This window comes from Triplophysa rosa, linkage group LG20 (genome assembly GCF_024868665.1).
Source record: "Triplophysa rosa linkage group LG20, Trosa_1v2, whole genome shotgun sequence".
NCBI lineage: Eukaryota > Metazoa > Chordata > Actinopteri > Cypriniformes > Nemacheilidae > Triplophysa > Triplophysa rosa.
In genome coordinates this window covers 1,015,181-1,031,798 of record NC_079909.1, presented here as the reverse complement: position 1 = coordinate 1,031,798, position 16,618 = coordinate 1,015,181, and the positions used below count along the sequence as shown (strand labels likewise).

The window sequence follows — 16,618 nt, the reverse complement described above, 5'->3', positions numbered from 1 at the left end:
TGAATGAATGAGCACGCCGGCTTCCCTCTTATACCCGGACATCCGGGGAGGAGCCCGGCATGCAAATTTCATTCGCCAATTTTCATTGGCCTTTTCTAAATACTCAGAAGATGATAGGTTCTCAAGACAAACCCCATTCTGTCGGTTCGACACAACGTCGAGAGACAGACAGAAAGGGAACTAGTGTGAGGTCTGAACAACACGCTTGTGAGTAAATGGCGATACACTAATTCAATCATTCATATTTGATTTCATACCTCTGTGTGTCCACTGTGGGCTGCGTGATGTAGAGCTGTTCTACCAAAACAATCGGCTACATTTACATCGTTTAGATGAGGAAGCAGAACCTCAACACAATCTATTGCATTGTTAGCTGCAGCCACTTGTAGCGGCGTCTGCCTGATACTATCCTGAGCGTTCACTGCTGCCCCCTTCTTCACTAGCAGCCAAACAGCTCTCTGCAAAGAAACGCCATACACAATGACAAAATACAACAAAATAAAAAATACACAACAAATATAAAGTGCTCTTCTGCTCTTACTTCATTGTGTGAGGCAGCTGCCCGGTGAATGGGAGTCAGCCACTCCTGATCTTTAGCGTTCACATTCGCACCTGACAACATAAAATCCCAATCTACTAAAACATGCAGTAAAAGAGAAGTTATGATCAATCCTATCATCATTTACTTATACCATTCCAGAGCCCCATGTTGCCTGTTTGTTTGTTTTTATATGGATTTACAATGGCATGGTGATTTAGAGCTTCAGAAGTGCAGAAAGCAAGGTGTGTTCAGCTAAAGATTATACTTGTAAAAATACATTTATTTTTAGATGTTATATACATGCAGATTTTTATTTTCTTATTTACATTTTATTTAATTCTGATTGAGTTAAAATTCAGATATTTGCACTACATTTAATTGCCTGTTTGAAAACCTGTATGTGACTCTCTTTCTTCTGCAGAACACAAAAGAAGATATTTTCAGTAGAAGTAGACTTTACTGTGACTCTGACTGTGCAAAACAAAGTCATACAGGTTTAAAATGACATAAGGGTTAATAAAGTAGGTGAGCAAAATAATTCTTATTTTGGGTAAACTCTCCCTTTAAAGATTCAATTTAATTTGATTTATATAGCACTTTTCACAAGTTTCATTGCTGCAAAGCAGCTTTATATTACATTAGAATAGGCCAAAGAAAATTGGCAAATTAAATTTGCATGCCGGACTCCGCCCCGGACATCCGGGTATAAAAGGGAGACGGTGTGCATCATTAATTCACCTTAGTTCTGAGGAGCCTGAGACCTCTCACGACTGCTGCAGAGGACAGCATGTGTTGTGGCAAGAGGACACAACGTCTCGTTCCCTCCATCAGGGAACCGAGGTTACATACGTAACCGAGACGTTCCCTTTCTGTCGGTCTCTCGACGTTGTGTCGAACCGACAGATGGGGTTCCAATGGAAAACGCCATAACACTGTGTCCTGTCACAATCTCAACGAAGCGACGGTGACTGGCCTGGGCGTGTCAGCCGAGAACGCTACCGCGAAATTGTAACCTACCAGTGGGTAGGTAGGGGGTCCCAGAGCTTTCTTGAAAGGTGGGAAGGCCCCTACCTTCGGCCTCACAGGCGGCGGCCTTGTTTCTCTAACAGCGAGAAGCCGCCCGGAACCGTAAGGCACTGGGTAAGCGCTACTTCCTCAAGTGGGGGATGCGCTACAGAGACCATTTCCTACCGCAGGGAGGAGAATAGTGGAGATACCAACATGGTCTCACCGATGGGGAAGAACTCATGGGAAGAAAGTGCGGCTGAAGAGAAAACCGCGAGGTGGAGGACCACCCGGGGAGGTCATGGGTTACAAAGGTGGGAACCAACATGAGGATACATCAGACGGAACCGCCCGACTGGGGAGTTGCAAAGTCTGGTAGCACTACGTCTGGTTAGAGCTATGCTGCGAATAACTCAGGTGATACCCGGCCTAAGGGGCAGGGCTGCTCTGCCCAGCCCGCCCCAGGGGGTGCTTGCTTAGTGATGGATGGAGTGCCTGTTCTTCGCCCAGTGTGGAAAGAATGGAGGCTAAATCGGTATACTGACCCACTCGAGAGAGGGGGAAAAAACCGAACAGGCGTACACCCTACCAGTTGCCGGTCCTACATGTGGCCATGCAGGACGCGGGCTGACACCGGCTCTATGCGGAGGTTGTAAAACCTCGCGAAGGTGTTGGGTGTAGCCCAACCCGCAGCTCTGCAAATGTCTGCGAGAGAGGCCACCCGTGACAAGGCCCAAGAGGAGGCAACACCCCGGGTAGAGTGGGCCCTCACTCCTAGGGGGCACGGGCGATTTAGGGATTGGTAAACTGCCTTGACAGCATCCACAATCCAGTGGGCCAACCTCTGCTTGGAGACAGCTCTCCCCTGTTGCTGACCTCCGAAACAGACAAAAAGCTGATCTGAGCTCCTGAAACTCTGTGTGCGGTCTAAGTAGAGGCGCAGCGCGCGTACTGGACACAACACGGACGGGGTTGGTTCTTCCTCCCCGAAAGGGAGCGGTGGGAACCTTGGGCACGTAGCCGGGCCGAGGTCTCATGTTAACGTGAGAATCCCTGGGTCCGAATTCTAGGCAGTCAGGGGACACAGAGAAAGCCTGTAGATCCCCTACCCTCTTGATGGAGGTGAGCGCCAAAAGGAGAACCGTCTTCATCGTAAGATGAGGAAGAGAGGCATCCCCTAGGGGCTCGAATGGGGGGCCTGGTGAGACCTGACAGGGCTACATCCAGGTCCCAAGAGGGTATGGAGTGTGGACGAGGCGGTTTACGCCTCCTTGCACCCCTTAGGAATCTAATGACCAGGTCGTGCTGCCCTAGAGACTTTCCAGTTGTGATGAGCAGCAATGGCGGCTACATACACTTTCAGTGTGGAGGGGGAGAGGTTAGTCTCGAGCCTCTCTTGTAGGAAGGACAGCACTGACCCGATCACACAACTCCGTGGGTCTTCTCCTCGAGAAGAACACCAGGTCGAGAAGAGGCGCCACTTGTAGGCGTACAGTCGCCTAGTGGCAGGTGCCCTAGACTGAGAAATGGTAGCTACCACCGCCGGGGGCAGACCACTCAGGATCTCCTCGTCCCGTCCAGGGGCCAGACATGGAGGTTCCAGAGGTCTGGCCTGGGATGCCATAACGTGCCCTTCCCCTGGGAAAGCAGGTCCTTCGTCAGGGGAATCGGCCAGGGGGGAGCTGTCGTCAAGAGCATTAGCTCCGAGAACCAAGTCCGGTTGGGCCAGTGTGGCGCAACGAGTAACACTTGATGCTCCTCTTCCCTGACCTTGCACAGGGTCTGTGCAATGAGGCTCACTGGGGGGAAGGCGTACTTCCGCTTGTCCCGCGGCCAGCTGTGCGCTAGGGCATCCGTGCCGAGGGGTCCCTCGGTCAGAGAGTACCAAAGCGGGCAATGGGTGGTTTCGAGGGAGGCAAACAGGTCCACCTGGGCCTGCCCGAACTGCACCCAAATGAGCTGGACTGCGCGGGGGTGGAGTCGCCACTCTCCGCGAGGCGTAGACTGACGAGAGAGTGCGTCGGCTGTCTGGTTCAGGTCGCCTGGGATATACGTGGCACGCAGGGAGCGGATCACCTGCTGACTCCACCGGAGGAGGCGTCGGGCAAGTCGTGTTAACTGCAGTGAGCGAACGCCACCCTGACGATTGATATACGCTACTGCAGTAGTGCTGTCCGACCGGACCAGCACGTGCTTGCCCTGCACGAGAGGCTGCAGCCTCTTCAATGCAAGTAGCACAGCCCACAACTCTAGGCAATTGATATGCCAGCGCAGGCGGGGGCCCGTCCAAAGCCCCGACACTGCGTGCCCGTTGCACACTGCACCCCAACCCTGCAGGGAGGCGTCTGTTGTCACCACGACATGCCTCGTAACCTGCCCTAGGGGTACCCCTGCCCGAAGGAAGGCCATGGAAGACCACGGGGTTAGGGTGCGTCGGCAGTGAGGCGTAATCACCATCTGCCTGCTGCCGGTGTGCCACGCTCCCCAAGGAACTCGACTCAGGAGCCAGTGTTGAAGCGGCCTCATGTGCATCAACCCGAGGGGTATCACCGCCGCCGAGGATGCCATGTGTCCCAGGAGCCTCTGAAATAGTTTCAGGGGAACCGCCGACTGCGTGAAATGATCCAGGCAGTTCAACACCGACTGGGCGTGTACTGCGGACAGTCGCGCTGTCATGGTGACAGAGTTGAGTTCCATACCAAGATAGAGGATGCTCTGCACGGGGGAGAGCATGCTCTTCTCTCGGTTGACCTGTAGTCCCAATCGATCTAGGTGCCGGAGCACCAGGTCCCTGTGTGCACACAACAGATCTCGCGAGTGAGCCAAGATAAGCCAGTCGTCAAGATAGTTGAGTACCCGCACACCTCTCTCCCTGAGGGGAGAGAGGGCGGCCTCCAAGATCTTTGTAAAGACTCATGGAGACAGAGAAAGACCGAAGGGGCGGACTCTGTACTGATATGCCCGACCCTCGAAAGCGAACCGTAGGAACGGGCGATGACGAGGGAGAATCGAGACATGAAAGTAAGCGTCCTTCAGGTCGATTGCCATGAACCAATCCTGACATCTGACGGATGCCATGAGTCACCGTCTGCAGGCTCGAACACCTCTGGAACCGCCGAGACGCCCAGGGGAAGTCGCTGCAGGAAGGGACAGTCCGCTGCACCACGTCGTAGAACCGGCAATGTAGAGAATTTGCTAAGCAGCAAGAGAAGATCTTCATAACCGAAGGCTCCGAAGAACAAAAGGTGAATGAATGATGCACGCCGTCTCCCTTTTATACCCGGATGTCTGGGGCGGAGTCCGGCATGCAAATTTCATTTGCCAATTTTCATTGGCCTTTTCTAAGCAGTCGGAAACGATTGGTTCTCAGGGACGAACCCCATCTGTCGATTCGACACAACTTCGAGAGACCGACAGAAAGGGAACTGTCATTTTCACCTGTCTGATCAAAAATTACACTGTAAAACATCAATAACACCATTAACAACATGGTAAATGACCATGGTATAAGCGGGATAATCCACAACTAGACATGCATTAAAGGATCTCTGCTTTGCGTCAGGGGGTTCTTGGCCTCTACGTCATGCATTAAGTAAGAAATAATAGACGACGGGCCTTTCAATTATTCTAAAGTTAATGCACACCCCGAGGTGGTAATGCGGCCACGACGTGAAGCGGAGCATTAACTTTCGAATAATTGAATGGACCGGAGTCAATTATTCCGCTTATACCGCGGTTACCACACCACAGGACATTCTTCAAATGTTTCATTTCAGTGTTTGTCATGTTATCGTCTTTATAATGCCGCTGATGGTAGGACTACTTTCTTGCGCATCTCATTTCCGTTAGAGTGAATGGACTCGGACTCGGAAGAGTGAGTGAGTGAGTGAGTGAGTGAGTGAGTGAGTGAGTGAGTGAGTGAGTGAGTGAGTGAGTGAGATCGCGCGCACACCTGCGTGTTCGCGGTAATGTGACAGAAAAGCTAGTGATAATACATTATTTATTCCTCGTACTGTTTCTATCTTCAGCAGTAAAAAAAATAACGCAAACTTTTGAAAGAGTAGGTGTATCAAAATATATTTGTTATCAGTTATAAGCAGCTTGAAGAGGTAAACGAACCAGTAGGCTATCAGTGTTTATTAATGCATTTTGTTTTTCTATTTAATAATTTTATTTATTCGATTTCAGCATATGTATTTATTGTTTTTGAAATGCTTTGTTTTTTTTAAACGAAACTGCACACGTTTCCATGAACAGTAAAGTTTGACATTATAAAGGTCAGATCAAGAGCAGTGTGCTTTGTGAGGTGATGGCCTGTAGGCTGGACTATAACCGTTCTGTTGTTTAAACTTGGCGAAGTGATATAGAACATATAGAATATATCTGCGGTCAGCAGACCTGGAACACCTTCATAGGTGAAAGTTAAAGGGGTGGTGCAACGGTGTGTCATGCATTCTGACTTCTTTACAATGTTAAACGTGCTGTCTTCTCATGCTTAACATGGTCAACTTGTCAAAAAACGAGTTGGGAGTATTACGTAGTATTTCTGTGCTCGATACACTCCCCCAGTGATCGTACAGGTTTCGGAAAGTTTTTTTCGAACATATAAAACTGTTTCGTAACAATTTTTCTTAGTCCCTTATTGGACGATTCTCCCGTAAAAGCACGTGGCACGTCTACGCAACAGCAAGGAGAGCAGGAGAAGGAGCATGTGCAGATGTCACTTTCACTTGTGTGCAGGAGAGAGAGAGAAAGCATACGTTCGCAAAGTTCAGGTGTTTGTTTGTTCATTGCATTTGGGTGATGAATGTTATATAAACGATGGATATAATGCTGGATTTGGAGATCGTTTGAAAATGATATATGGAGCCGTCCCAGCGCTAAAAGATGCTGGACATGAACCGCATGCGGTGAGTGAAACTGATGTTTTGTTGGCAATGGGTGTGCACGTGCTTTAGTTCAGCCTACCTCTCCCCCCGCATGCGCCGTATGCATTTGGAAAAAATCGTACAGCTGTATCTATCTTTTATAAATGTGATCTAACTAAATACTCTTCGAAGATACGAAGTATGCAATACTACTCTATAGGTACTCAAAATTAATATGAGATTGGCAGAAGCCGTGTGTTAGGGCAGCTTTAATGCATACCCATAGAACGTCTGTCAACCAATCAGATTGAAGCATTCAACAGCCTGAAAATGATTTAATGCATGGCTAGCCATGGATTATTCCTTACTTAGCCGTTACAAAATAACTATAAACCATGGCTTCTTGCGGCTTATTGCTTTTTAGGTATTAATGTGTAAAGTGTACACGTTTGTATTGCACAAGTTATTATTACTACATTATTACTACAAATTACAACTGCATTCAATAGTCAGCCAGCTGTATAACATCTGACGCACAAAATGTCCATAGGGAACAATGGCATTTTTCACTCGATCACGTCAAGATGCACCTAGGATTACGATCATCGATGTTAGTCAAATTATCCAAACACTGTGCCATACATCGACAACCAAAAGGAAGATTTTACAGTATAGGCCTACAGACCAGGGGTGGAGCCAGGGGGTGGCCAATGGTGGCCAAGGCCACCATAAATTAATCTTTGGCCACCCCCCGGTCTCCCCTACCGCTTTGCCGGCAACTTTTTTGCGGAACCATTTCTGTACACAGTTGTTCCCATATGGACGCATTTCAAAAGCACATCTCAAACAAGTACTTCTCCACTCAAACTGAAGGTGGCGGTAATACACTCAACTTGAATGTCAACCACCAACACAATTACAGAAGAAGTAGTAGTAGTGTTGTTGTTGTTCGCGTGTGCTCCAATGGACTTTGCGCATGCAGTAGGAGGACTGTCTGTTTCCCACCGCGAGAGAAGAGGTCACAGGTAAGTTAACAAGAAGAATTAAGTTTATTCACTATGTTTGAAATGTTTCTTGTCTTAATTTATGTATATTATGGCTGGCGTGCTGAAGTTGAAACAGACATGGTAAAGTTTGATATTATCATTTGGCTGCCAACTGCCAAGTATTGCAAAGGAATATTTTTGAAATGCTTGCCCATAATGTTAAGGTTACTATATTTTGGTTTTTCTGTGATATTGTAATGTTTGTTTAATAAAAGTGCATTCTGGTATATTCTTATGTCATGTAAATTGTCATTATGGTGTGAGCTTTATCACCAATTAAAAAGACACCACCTTCTGCAATGCCACACTGTTTCAGATCTTTTTTTTAAATCAGCTTAGTAATACATTAAAAAGCTTATGTGGATCTTCATGATGTAATTCTACATGGCAATCACTGCCTGTTTAAGTAAATGAGTGAGTGACTAAGAAACACTACTAGATCCACAGTAACTTGCCACATAGAAAAAAAGATGATATCAGTTTCTGTGCTACCCCTGTGTGAGCTATGGTCTCAGTCTGGCCACCCCTATGAAAATTGTCTGGCTCCGCCACTGCTACAGACACAGGGTTGTGTAAGTGTGCAAGTAAATGGCATACTGCGATTTCACCTGAGGCAATGAGAAGGTCCATGATATGAACATCCCCTACACAGGCGGCAGCATGCAGGGCACTGCGCTGCTCTTCATCCTAAACAACAAATGATTGTAAAGTGAAGCCTTCACTGCTCCAAATGTAATGTTTGTCTTTTAGCTTGCTAGTAAGCAGGAAGGTTTCAACTCATTATTGATGGACATAGTGGCATTAGAAAAAACATGTAACCTTACAGTAAAAGAACAGTTGACTCCAGAAATTAAATTAGCCTATATTTTACTCACCCTCAAGCTGTCCCATTGTCACGGAACTGACCAGGTAAGGCGGGATGAAAATGCAAACAGAGTTTATTAATCATCCAAAGCAAGACAGACAAGTGAAATCACAGTTTGGAGACAGGTGAGCACAACAGGTGAGTAGGCCTAACATCAACAGGTAACAATCCACAAGTAAGTATAAATCCACAGGTAAACAGATAACAATAATGCCTTGGAATACACAGGTACCAATGGGTAAAGAAACAACATAAAATATCAGACACTGAACAAACGGAAAGTCGTGCCCTGTGTCTCAATCAGCTCTCTAGGTCCTGAGGTGGTGAATCAGTATATTGTGTACACTGGTTCGGGCACTGGTTTGGGCACTGGTAAGGACCCTGGCTCTAGGGCTGGGTAAAAATATCTATTGTTCGATTTTAATCGATCTTCAATTTAACAAAACTATATCGATTCTTAATGCGTGTGCTTGGTGGTGTGACTGTGGCTGTGACAATCGCACCACCGCGGTGGCAAAGTGCCATGACTGTGGTGAACTGTAAATAGAAACAAATATAAGTGTAAGAAAAATGACAGTTGCTACAACGATTGTTATTTTGTAGCCTTTCAGCTGTGGATGGTTTTATTGAGAAGATTTTACATTAACACAGAAATTATTGGCATATGTGTGACAAGCAGAGCAGGATCAGGACTCGTGTCTCAATGTCTTATAGTTCACTTTTTTTTTAAATCGCTGTCCATATAGGCAATTTTGACTTGTAAATGATTAACTAACAATCTGGTCAACATAAAGTTCTTTATTTGAAGCACAATTCTACAATAAAGGTAACTTACTGAAAAAGTGTTGGTGCTTAAAGTGCTTCACTGAGCTGAAATTTAAACTTAAAACATTTCAAGATAAAAAGAAAATCTAAATTAAGTGTTTTAAAGGCTTCAAACTGAACATCTCATGGCTCAATGTCTTATGGACTATCCTACATTGCAGTCACATGCCCCTCGGATGGCCAACTCCTGTAGTTTGGCCTTCTTGATCTTTGACCTTGGCTAAACCAGCTGGCCACACTCTCTCTAGCATCAAAATCTTCCAGACTTGGCCCCTCTACACTGATTCTTATCAGATCTTCCACTGTGTCTGAATGAAGGGATGCTCTAGTGTCTGATTTGATCCTCTTCTGTGCAGAGAACCCTCTCTCACAAACTGCAGCTGAGACAGGGAGGACCAGCATAATGTGTACAAGGTGCAGGATGTTCTGGGAAAAAAATACATTCACAAGATTTATTTAAGCACTGTGTGTTAGATAGCAAAACTGACACAATCTTAAGAAAGAACATTAACAAAAACTGACCTTGTACTCTGAGCAGTAGGGCTCTCTGGTCAACATGAGCTCCCAGAGGCTGAGGTAGGTCTTGTCTTTGAACATCCTGGCAATTAACAGCTTCAATCCTACAAACTCTTCTCTTGCAAGCTCAGTGTTTACAAAATTTCTGAAAATGATGTGGATTACACAGCTAATCAGTGTTCAAATTAACAAAATATCCACCAGCACACATAATATTGTAGTAATCCACCAGATACCTTCTCAGGACTGTGGCGAAGTGATCCAAGAAAAATGCAAGGTCATCAGCACCATGGTCCACTAAGTCCTCTGGCCAGCTATCATGATTGAAAATGTTGAAGCATTTGACAGCCTTGGTTGTGTCAGACTCAGAAGAACTCTCCCCTGTTGTAAGAACAAATACATTTTAGTAAATGAGTAACAATATTTCTCATATACATGTGTTTATAAGACAGGTGACTACACTTGCCTAGAAGGCTACTGAATTTTGCTTTCAGATGTTTTACAGTGGATTTGATTGTTGCATCCATTACTTTTTTAAGTTTAGTGGCAGCAACACCATCTTCTGCCAGCTTTGATGCCTCTCCTTTGAGTGTTATTGTCTGTGTGTTGCATAAACCATAAATAGAGATTGTGAGTTAGATATTAGAAATATTTGTAAAAATAGACTGTTCTCTGTTTAAATGGGAGACAGAACCATACATATATACCTGGAATTTGTAGATTGCCATTTCACCTTCTTCCTGCTGCTGCCTTCTCTGCAGCCTCATGTCAGCCAGGAACTCTGACAGTCTTCCTCTAGGTTTGGGTCTCGCAACCATTGCCTCTGTGGTCACCAGCAGTGTTTCAAGGGTGTAATTAGTAAATTGTAACAAGTAAATTGGGTGCACACGACATCATTGCTGTACGTTGGATTTACGTTCAAGCCATTTTTCTTCATAAGAATTATTTTGGGCTTGAACTTAGTGAAGGGAAGTTCTTCTTTTGCAATATTGTAGGCAATATTAAACTTGATTATCATCTCGGCCTCGTCTGATGAACTGTTTGCTGCTGCCTGCCGCTGAAAGGCAGCGGGGAGAGGGGACACTTGGGCAGTGCATTTATCGCGGCATGTAATGTGTTTTATAGATGCATTGTGCTTTTTTAGAGTTTCAATTCGAAATGTATTAGAACCATTCACAAATGCACTATTGCCGGCCATGGTCTTCCCTCACTCTTTACAGTAAATGCAGTGCATTATATTACCGTCTTCACTGTATCTTAGCCAGGGAAACAGGTCAAGCCACTCTCTTCGAAATGTGTACACTTTCACCCTTTTAATTTCAGTGGGATCTGGCTCGGACTCGATCGTATGTGGCTCATTATCTAATGCCGTTTCCGGATCAGGGCTTGACATTACCTGGGAGGTTTATGGCTCCGTCTCAGAGCATCGGTTATGATTTTCAGACGGCTCAGGCCTTAACTTAACACGAAAGAGTTGTCAATCGTTCTTTTCGTCTTCTCTCATCATCCGCGGCTACAGCCACTCTGTTTATCTGACGGGCCTAGGCTACTCGATTCTCTCTGTCTGACTGCAGCACATGCATTTTCAAACGTACACACAGTACACATACAGGAATATCTGGACCACGGCCAATCAGAGGGGGGTCCGCCCTTCACTACCTCTGATTGGTTTACTCTCTGATTGAACCACAGGGAGACTTTCAGTGTCGTGGAGACCTTTTTTCCCTCGAATGGATGGTCGCACCAGTGTAATCTGCCACAGCACCATTGAGAAATTAGGTCAAATTCTAGAGCCCTGGAGGGAGGATCCTGCACTGCCTCTCCCAGCGCTCACGGCTGGTTACATGGTGCCTTGGGTTTGAGCCCGCCCCCAGTGTCGTGTTTACCGGAAGTGCATGAGGAACTTAGTAAGACCTGGAACGCCCCTTTCCGGCACGTTCACGTCAAACAATTTCTGTCACCCTCTCTTCCCTCGAGGGTGAGGCAGCTAAAGGATACGTCGATGTCCCCCAGGTGGAGTATATCGCCGCGGTGCACTCGTGCCCGCAGGCGGCGGCCACCTGTGGGGCTCGACCTAGACTCCCGTCCAAAGCATGTAGGGTCTCGGCATCTCTGGTGTCGAGAGCTTACATGCCTGCGGGCCAAGCTGCCTCCTCTCTCCATTCCAATTACTGGAATGGGAGACAGGTGTTCGTCATTTGCACTCGCCCCATTTACTCACCGCTCGTCTTCCAGCTCTCTTTCCCGCTTCAGACCTCACTGAACCACGCCCCCCTTGCCACAGCACCATTGAGAAATTAGGTCAAATTCTAGAGCCCTGGAGGGAGGAGTGACAGCAGTGAAGGATGAGAGAAAGTCCAGGCCTGGTTCTCTCTTGTCCTTCTCTGCTGTCGCTCCTCCTTTTATGCTTCCGAGCTCCTCCGTGAGAGATGCGAGACCGGTGCAACGTGCAGCTGACTCGCGCCATTCCCTCACGGTCCTCGTCCCGCTCTGCTTGTCACAATACGTTTCCGTTGGTGCATTCGAGCGTGGGCCTGCACGGCAAATCCCAGGTTATTCTGTGGGTTCTGCAATGGATCTTGTTGTGGAATGAACAGATACATAAAACCAAAACTGTCTATGACCCTCTTGCTTAGTGTCAGAGCGCGCGTGGGTTTTGCCGCGGTTGCGAAGAGACATCTATTCATTTTCACTCTGTGCACATCTTCTGAACACGCATTTAGTGCAGCTGTACACATCTTAATCTGGACAATGTCAACATGTTAGTTTAACATCAACGAGTAGGAAAAAGTCACTTTTTTATGGCAATCTGAATAGGAAAGCCAAGGTAGGTTTAAATAGTTTGTTTCAAATGGAATTGTTAAGGACTGTAAGGGTCAATACGACACTGACTGAAGTTGTCACTGCAACAAGAGCTTTTTTATTTCATAAAGTTTTCATCATTTCGGCCTACTCATGTTTATTTAAATGTTCTATATGCTGTAGTGTGCTGTTTCACTGATGGATTTGCGCATTAAACATGGATGGATATTTCATGCTCATTTATTTCACATACTTCTAAAACTATTTATATAAGATATATATTTCTCTTCCACTCGTCATGTGGTTGCTACATGCAAATATAATAATATAAACATTATTTCCCTTTCTGTCGGTCTCTCGAAGTTGTGTCGAGCCGACAGATGGGGTTCGCTCTTGAGAACCTATCAACTTCTGACTAGTTTAGAAAAGGCCAATGAAATTGGCAAATGAAATTTGCATGCCAGACTCCGCCCCCGGATATCGAGGTATAAAAGGAAGACGGCGTGCTGCATTCATTCACCTTTTGTTCTTCGGAGCCTTCACACTGATCGACTTTGAGACTTCAAACTCTACGCCGAATAACTGCTGGAATCTTACGACGTGGTGCAGCGGATGGTCCCTTCCTGCAGCGACTTCCCTTGGGCGTCTCGGCAGTGCCAGAAGTGTTCGAGTATTTCTCTAAAAGAGCAAATTTCTCCAGCGTAGCATGTCCCGCTGTTCTCATGGGTGCAACACACTCATCGAGGAGGGGGAGGGACATGATGTCTACTTCCAGTACGCTGGGGCAGACGTTGTGGATACGTCCTGCCCGCACTGCGGGCGGTTGACGATTCAGACGTTGTGTCACGGGTGGCTGTGTTCCCACGGGACTCAGCCACCACCTCGTCTGCTCCCCGTTCCGTGATGGCAGGACTACGGCCCTGCCGCCCGCTATGGCAAGCAGCGAGGGTGATATGAGGATACTGTGAGCGTTAATCCGCCAGCCACTGCTCACGGACCGTTCGCACCTCGTCTCGCTCGTCTGACGGTTCCCCAGGAGACGGTCCCACCGTCTTGTTCCTCAACCACGTATTCAGACACGATGTGTGATGATGAGATGTCTCTTGCAGCATCGGGGGGTGAAATGTCAGCTATGCTTTCCCGGGCCGCCGTGAGCGTTGGGTTGCAGTGCCCGCACTGCCTCTCCCAGCGCTCACGGCTTGTTACATGGTGCCTCGGGTTTGAGCCCGCCCCCAGTGCCGTGTTTACCGGAAGTGCATGAGGAACTTAGTAAGACCTGGAACGCCCCTTTCCGGCGCGTTCACGTCAAACAATTTCTGTCACCCTCTCTTCCCTCGAGGGTGAGGCAGCTAAAGGATAAGTCGATGTCCCCCAGGTGGAGGCGGCGGCCACCTGGGATCTCGACCTAGACTCCCGTCCAAAGCATGTAGGGTCTCTGCATCTCTGGTGTCGAGAGCTTACATGCCTGCGGGCCAAGCTGCCTCCTCTCTCCACGCTATGGCTCCTGCCAAGCCAAGGCAGTCAGCGGTCGCCCTGAAACTTTAAGAGGCTCCTGGGCACATAACATCCTCGGTGGGGTGGTCCCCCTCGGGTTGATGCCCATGCGACCGCTCCAACCCTGGCTACAGAGTCGGGTTCCCTGGAGCGTGGCACACCGGCAGCAGGCGTATGGCCATCACGCCTTCCTGCCGACGCACCCTGACCCCCTGGTCTTCAATGACCTTCTTGCGGACAGGGTCCCCTTAGGGCAGGTGTCAAGGCACGTCGTGGTGATGATGGATGCCTCCCTGCAGGGCTGGGGTGCCATTTGCAACGGGCACGCAGTGTCGGGGTGGTGGACGGGCCCCCACCTGCGCTGGCATATCAACTGCCTAGAGTTGTTGGCTGTGCTACTTGCACTGAAGAGGTTGCAACCTCTCGTGCAGGGCAAGCATGTGCTTGTCCGGTCAGGACAGCACAGCTGCCGTGGCGTACATCAATCGTCAGGGTGGCATTCGCTCATGGCAGCTAACATGACTCGCCCGACGCCTCCTCCTCTGGAGTCAGCAGGTGATCAGCTCCCTGCGAGCCACCCACATCCCAGGCGACCTTAACCAGACAGCCGACGCGCTCTCTCGTCAGTCGCCGCCTGGACCTGTTTGCCTCCCCGGACTCCTCCCATTGTCCGCTTTGGTACTCCCTGACTGAGGGACCCCTCGGCACGGATACCCTAGCGCACAGCGGGCCGCGGGGTAAGCGGAAGTATGCCTTCTTCCCCGTGAGCCTCATTGCACAGGTCTTGTGCAAGGCCAGAGAAGAGGAGCATCAATTTGTACTAGTTGCGCCCTATTGGCCCAACCGGACCTGGTTCTCGGAGCTAAGGCTCTTGACAACATCTCCCCCCTGGCCGATCCCCCTGGTGAAGGACCTGCTTTCCCAGGGGAAGGGGCACGTTACGGCATCCCAGGCAGACCCCTGGAACTTCCATGTCTGGACGGGACGAGGAGATCCTGAGTGGCCCACCCCCGGTAGTTGGGACATCACTCAGGCTAGGGCCTCGGCCACAAGATGGCTATAGGCCATAAGTGGTGCCTCTTCTCATCCTGGTGATCTTCTCGAAGAGAAGACCCGCGGAGTTGCTCGATCGGGAACGTGCTGTCCCTTCCTCAAGAGAGACTGGAGAGTAACCTCTCCACACTGGGAGTGTATGTAGCCACTATGGCCGCTCATCATGGCCCTGTTGCTGGGAAGCCTCTGGGACAGCACGACCTGATCATTAGGTTCCTAAGGGGCGTGAGAAGGCTACCGCCTCATCCGCGCTCCGTACCCTCTTGCGACCTAGGTGGCAGGCCTCAAGAGGCCCCGCCCCTTCGAGCCCCTTGGAGCTGCCGCTCTTTCTCACCTCACGATAAAGACGGCTCTCCTGATGGCGCTCACCTCCAAGAGGGTAGGGGAATGAAGGTGAATGAATGCAGCACGCCGTCTCCCTTTTATACCCGGATATCCGGGGGCGGAGTCCGGCATGCAAATTTCATTCGCCAATTTCATTGGCCTTTTCTAAACTAGTCAGAAGTTGATAGGTTCTCAAGAGCGAACCCCATCTGTCGGCTTGACACAACGTTGAGAGACCGACAGAAAGGGAACTGAGGTTACATCCGTAACCAAGACGTTATATTTTATTTATATAAATAATATATATTTCCCAACCACAGCACCACCGCAGTTCATTTTTCAGGTTAAAAAAACTGCCATCACCACAGCCCTACGTGTGCTTTTAAATAAGAATCTAATCGAATCGCCAATTTGGTCGCAAACCCAGCCCTAACTGGATCACTTCACATTGGGACACCTTTACATTTCCTTTGACATAACTGCATGAGCGCATTGTTATATTTCACAGCTGGTAATTATCAACAACAACTGACATTTCTCTGACTTAATTTTTTTAATAATGGTTGAAATACATATGAGAAACACATATAAGTGCACAAATATGGTTGATTATAAAATGTAACTGTTAACTGCCTGTCTAGCAGGTTTATTTAGTTGGCTCGTGCGTTTTCGGTTAAATTGCTTCCAAAAAATGTCATGTGATTTCCTTTAAAGGAACATAGTGAGCATCGATGCTCACTGGTTCCCTTTTAGTCGGTCTCTCGACGTTGTGTTGAGAGACAGACTGGGGTTTGATCTTGAGAACCTATCATCTCCGAGAGGAATTTAAAAAGTCAATGAACTAGGCAAATGGCACACGCTCGCCAGTCTCCGCCCCATGCATACAGGTATGAAAGTAAATGGCGGCGCCCATTTATTCATCTTTTGTTCTTCGGAACCTGCGTGACTGGATGTCATATGCAACTATTCTCTTCGAGAAAACTACTACACTGCTGAACTTAAGACGCGTGCAGCAGAACTCCCCCTTTGTTCGAGCGGACTTCCCCTGGGCATTTCGGCAGCGAGCTACAGAGCATCTAAAAGAGCAAATTTCTCACAGTTGTGGGCATATCTCGCAGCTGTGTTCTTGGGTGTGACAGACTCATCCCCGAGTGACAGACTCAACCCTGTCTGCTTCCCGAGTGAGGACGACCGCTTTGGCGAGCAGCAGGGGTGATTTGGGGGTTCCCACAGATGTTGCGCCGTCAGCTTCGGGGACCATCCATGCCCCAGCACGCTC

At 48.2% G+C, this 16,618-nt stretch overlaps 1 protein-coding gene across 1 annotated transcript in view; it reads right to left on the bottom strand.

Moving 5' to 3' along the window:
• Positions 1 to 16,618, bottom strand: part of LOC130571613 (serine/threonine-protein phosphatase 6 regulatory ankyrin repeat subunit C-like) — a 180,343-nt gene that overhangs the window by 156,082 nt on the left and 7,643 nt on the right. Inside the window, 3 exon segments of the mRNA XM_057362739.1 lie at positions 258 to 458; positions 542 to 612; positions 8,069 to 8,147. Coding sequence (XP_057218722.1) covers positions 258 to 458; positions 542 to 612; positions 8,069 to 8,147 — 351 coding nt within the window.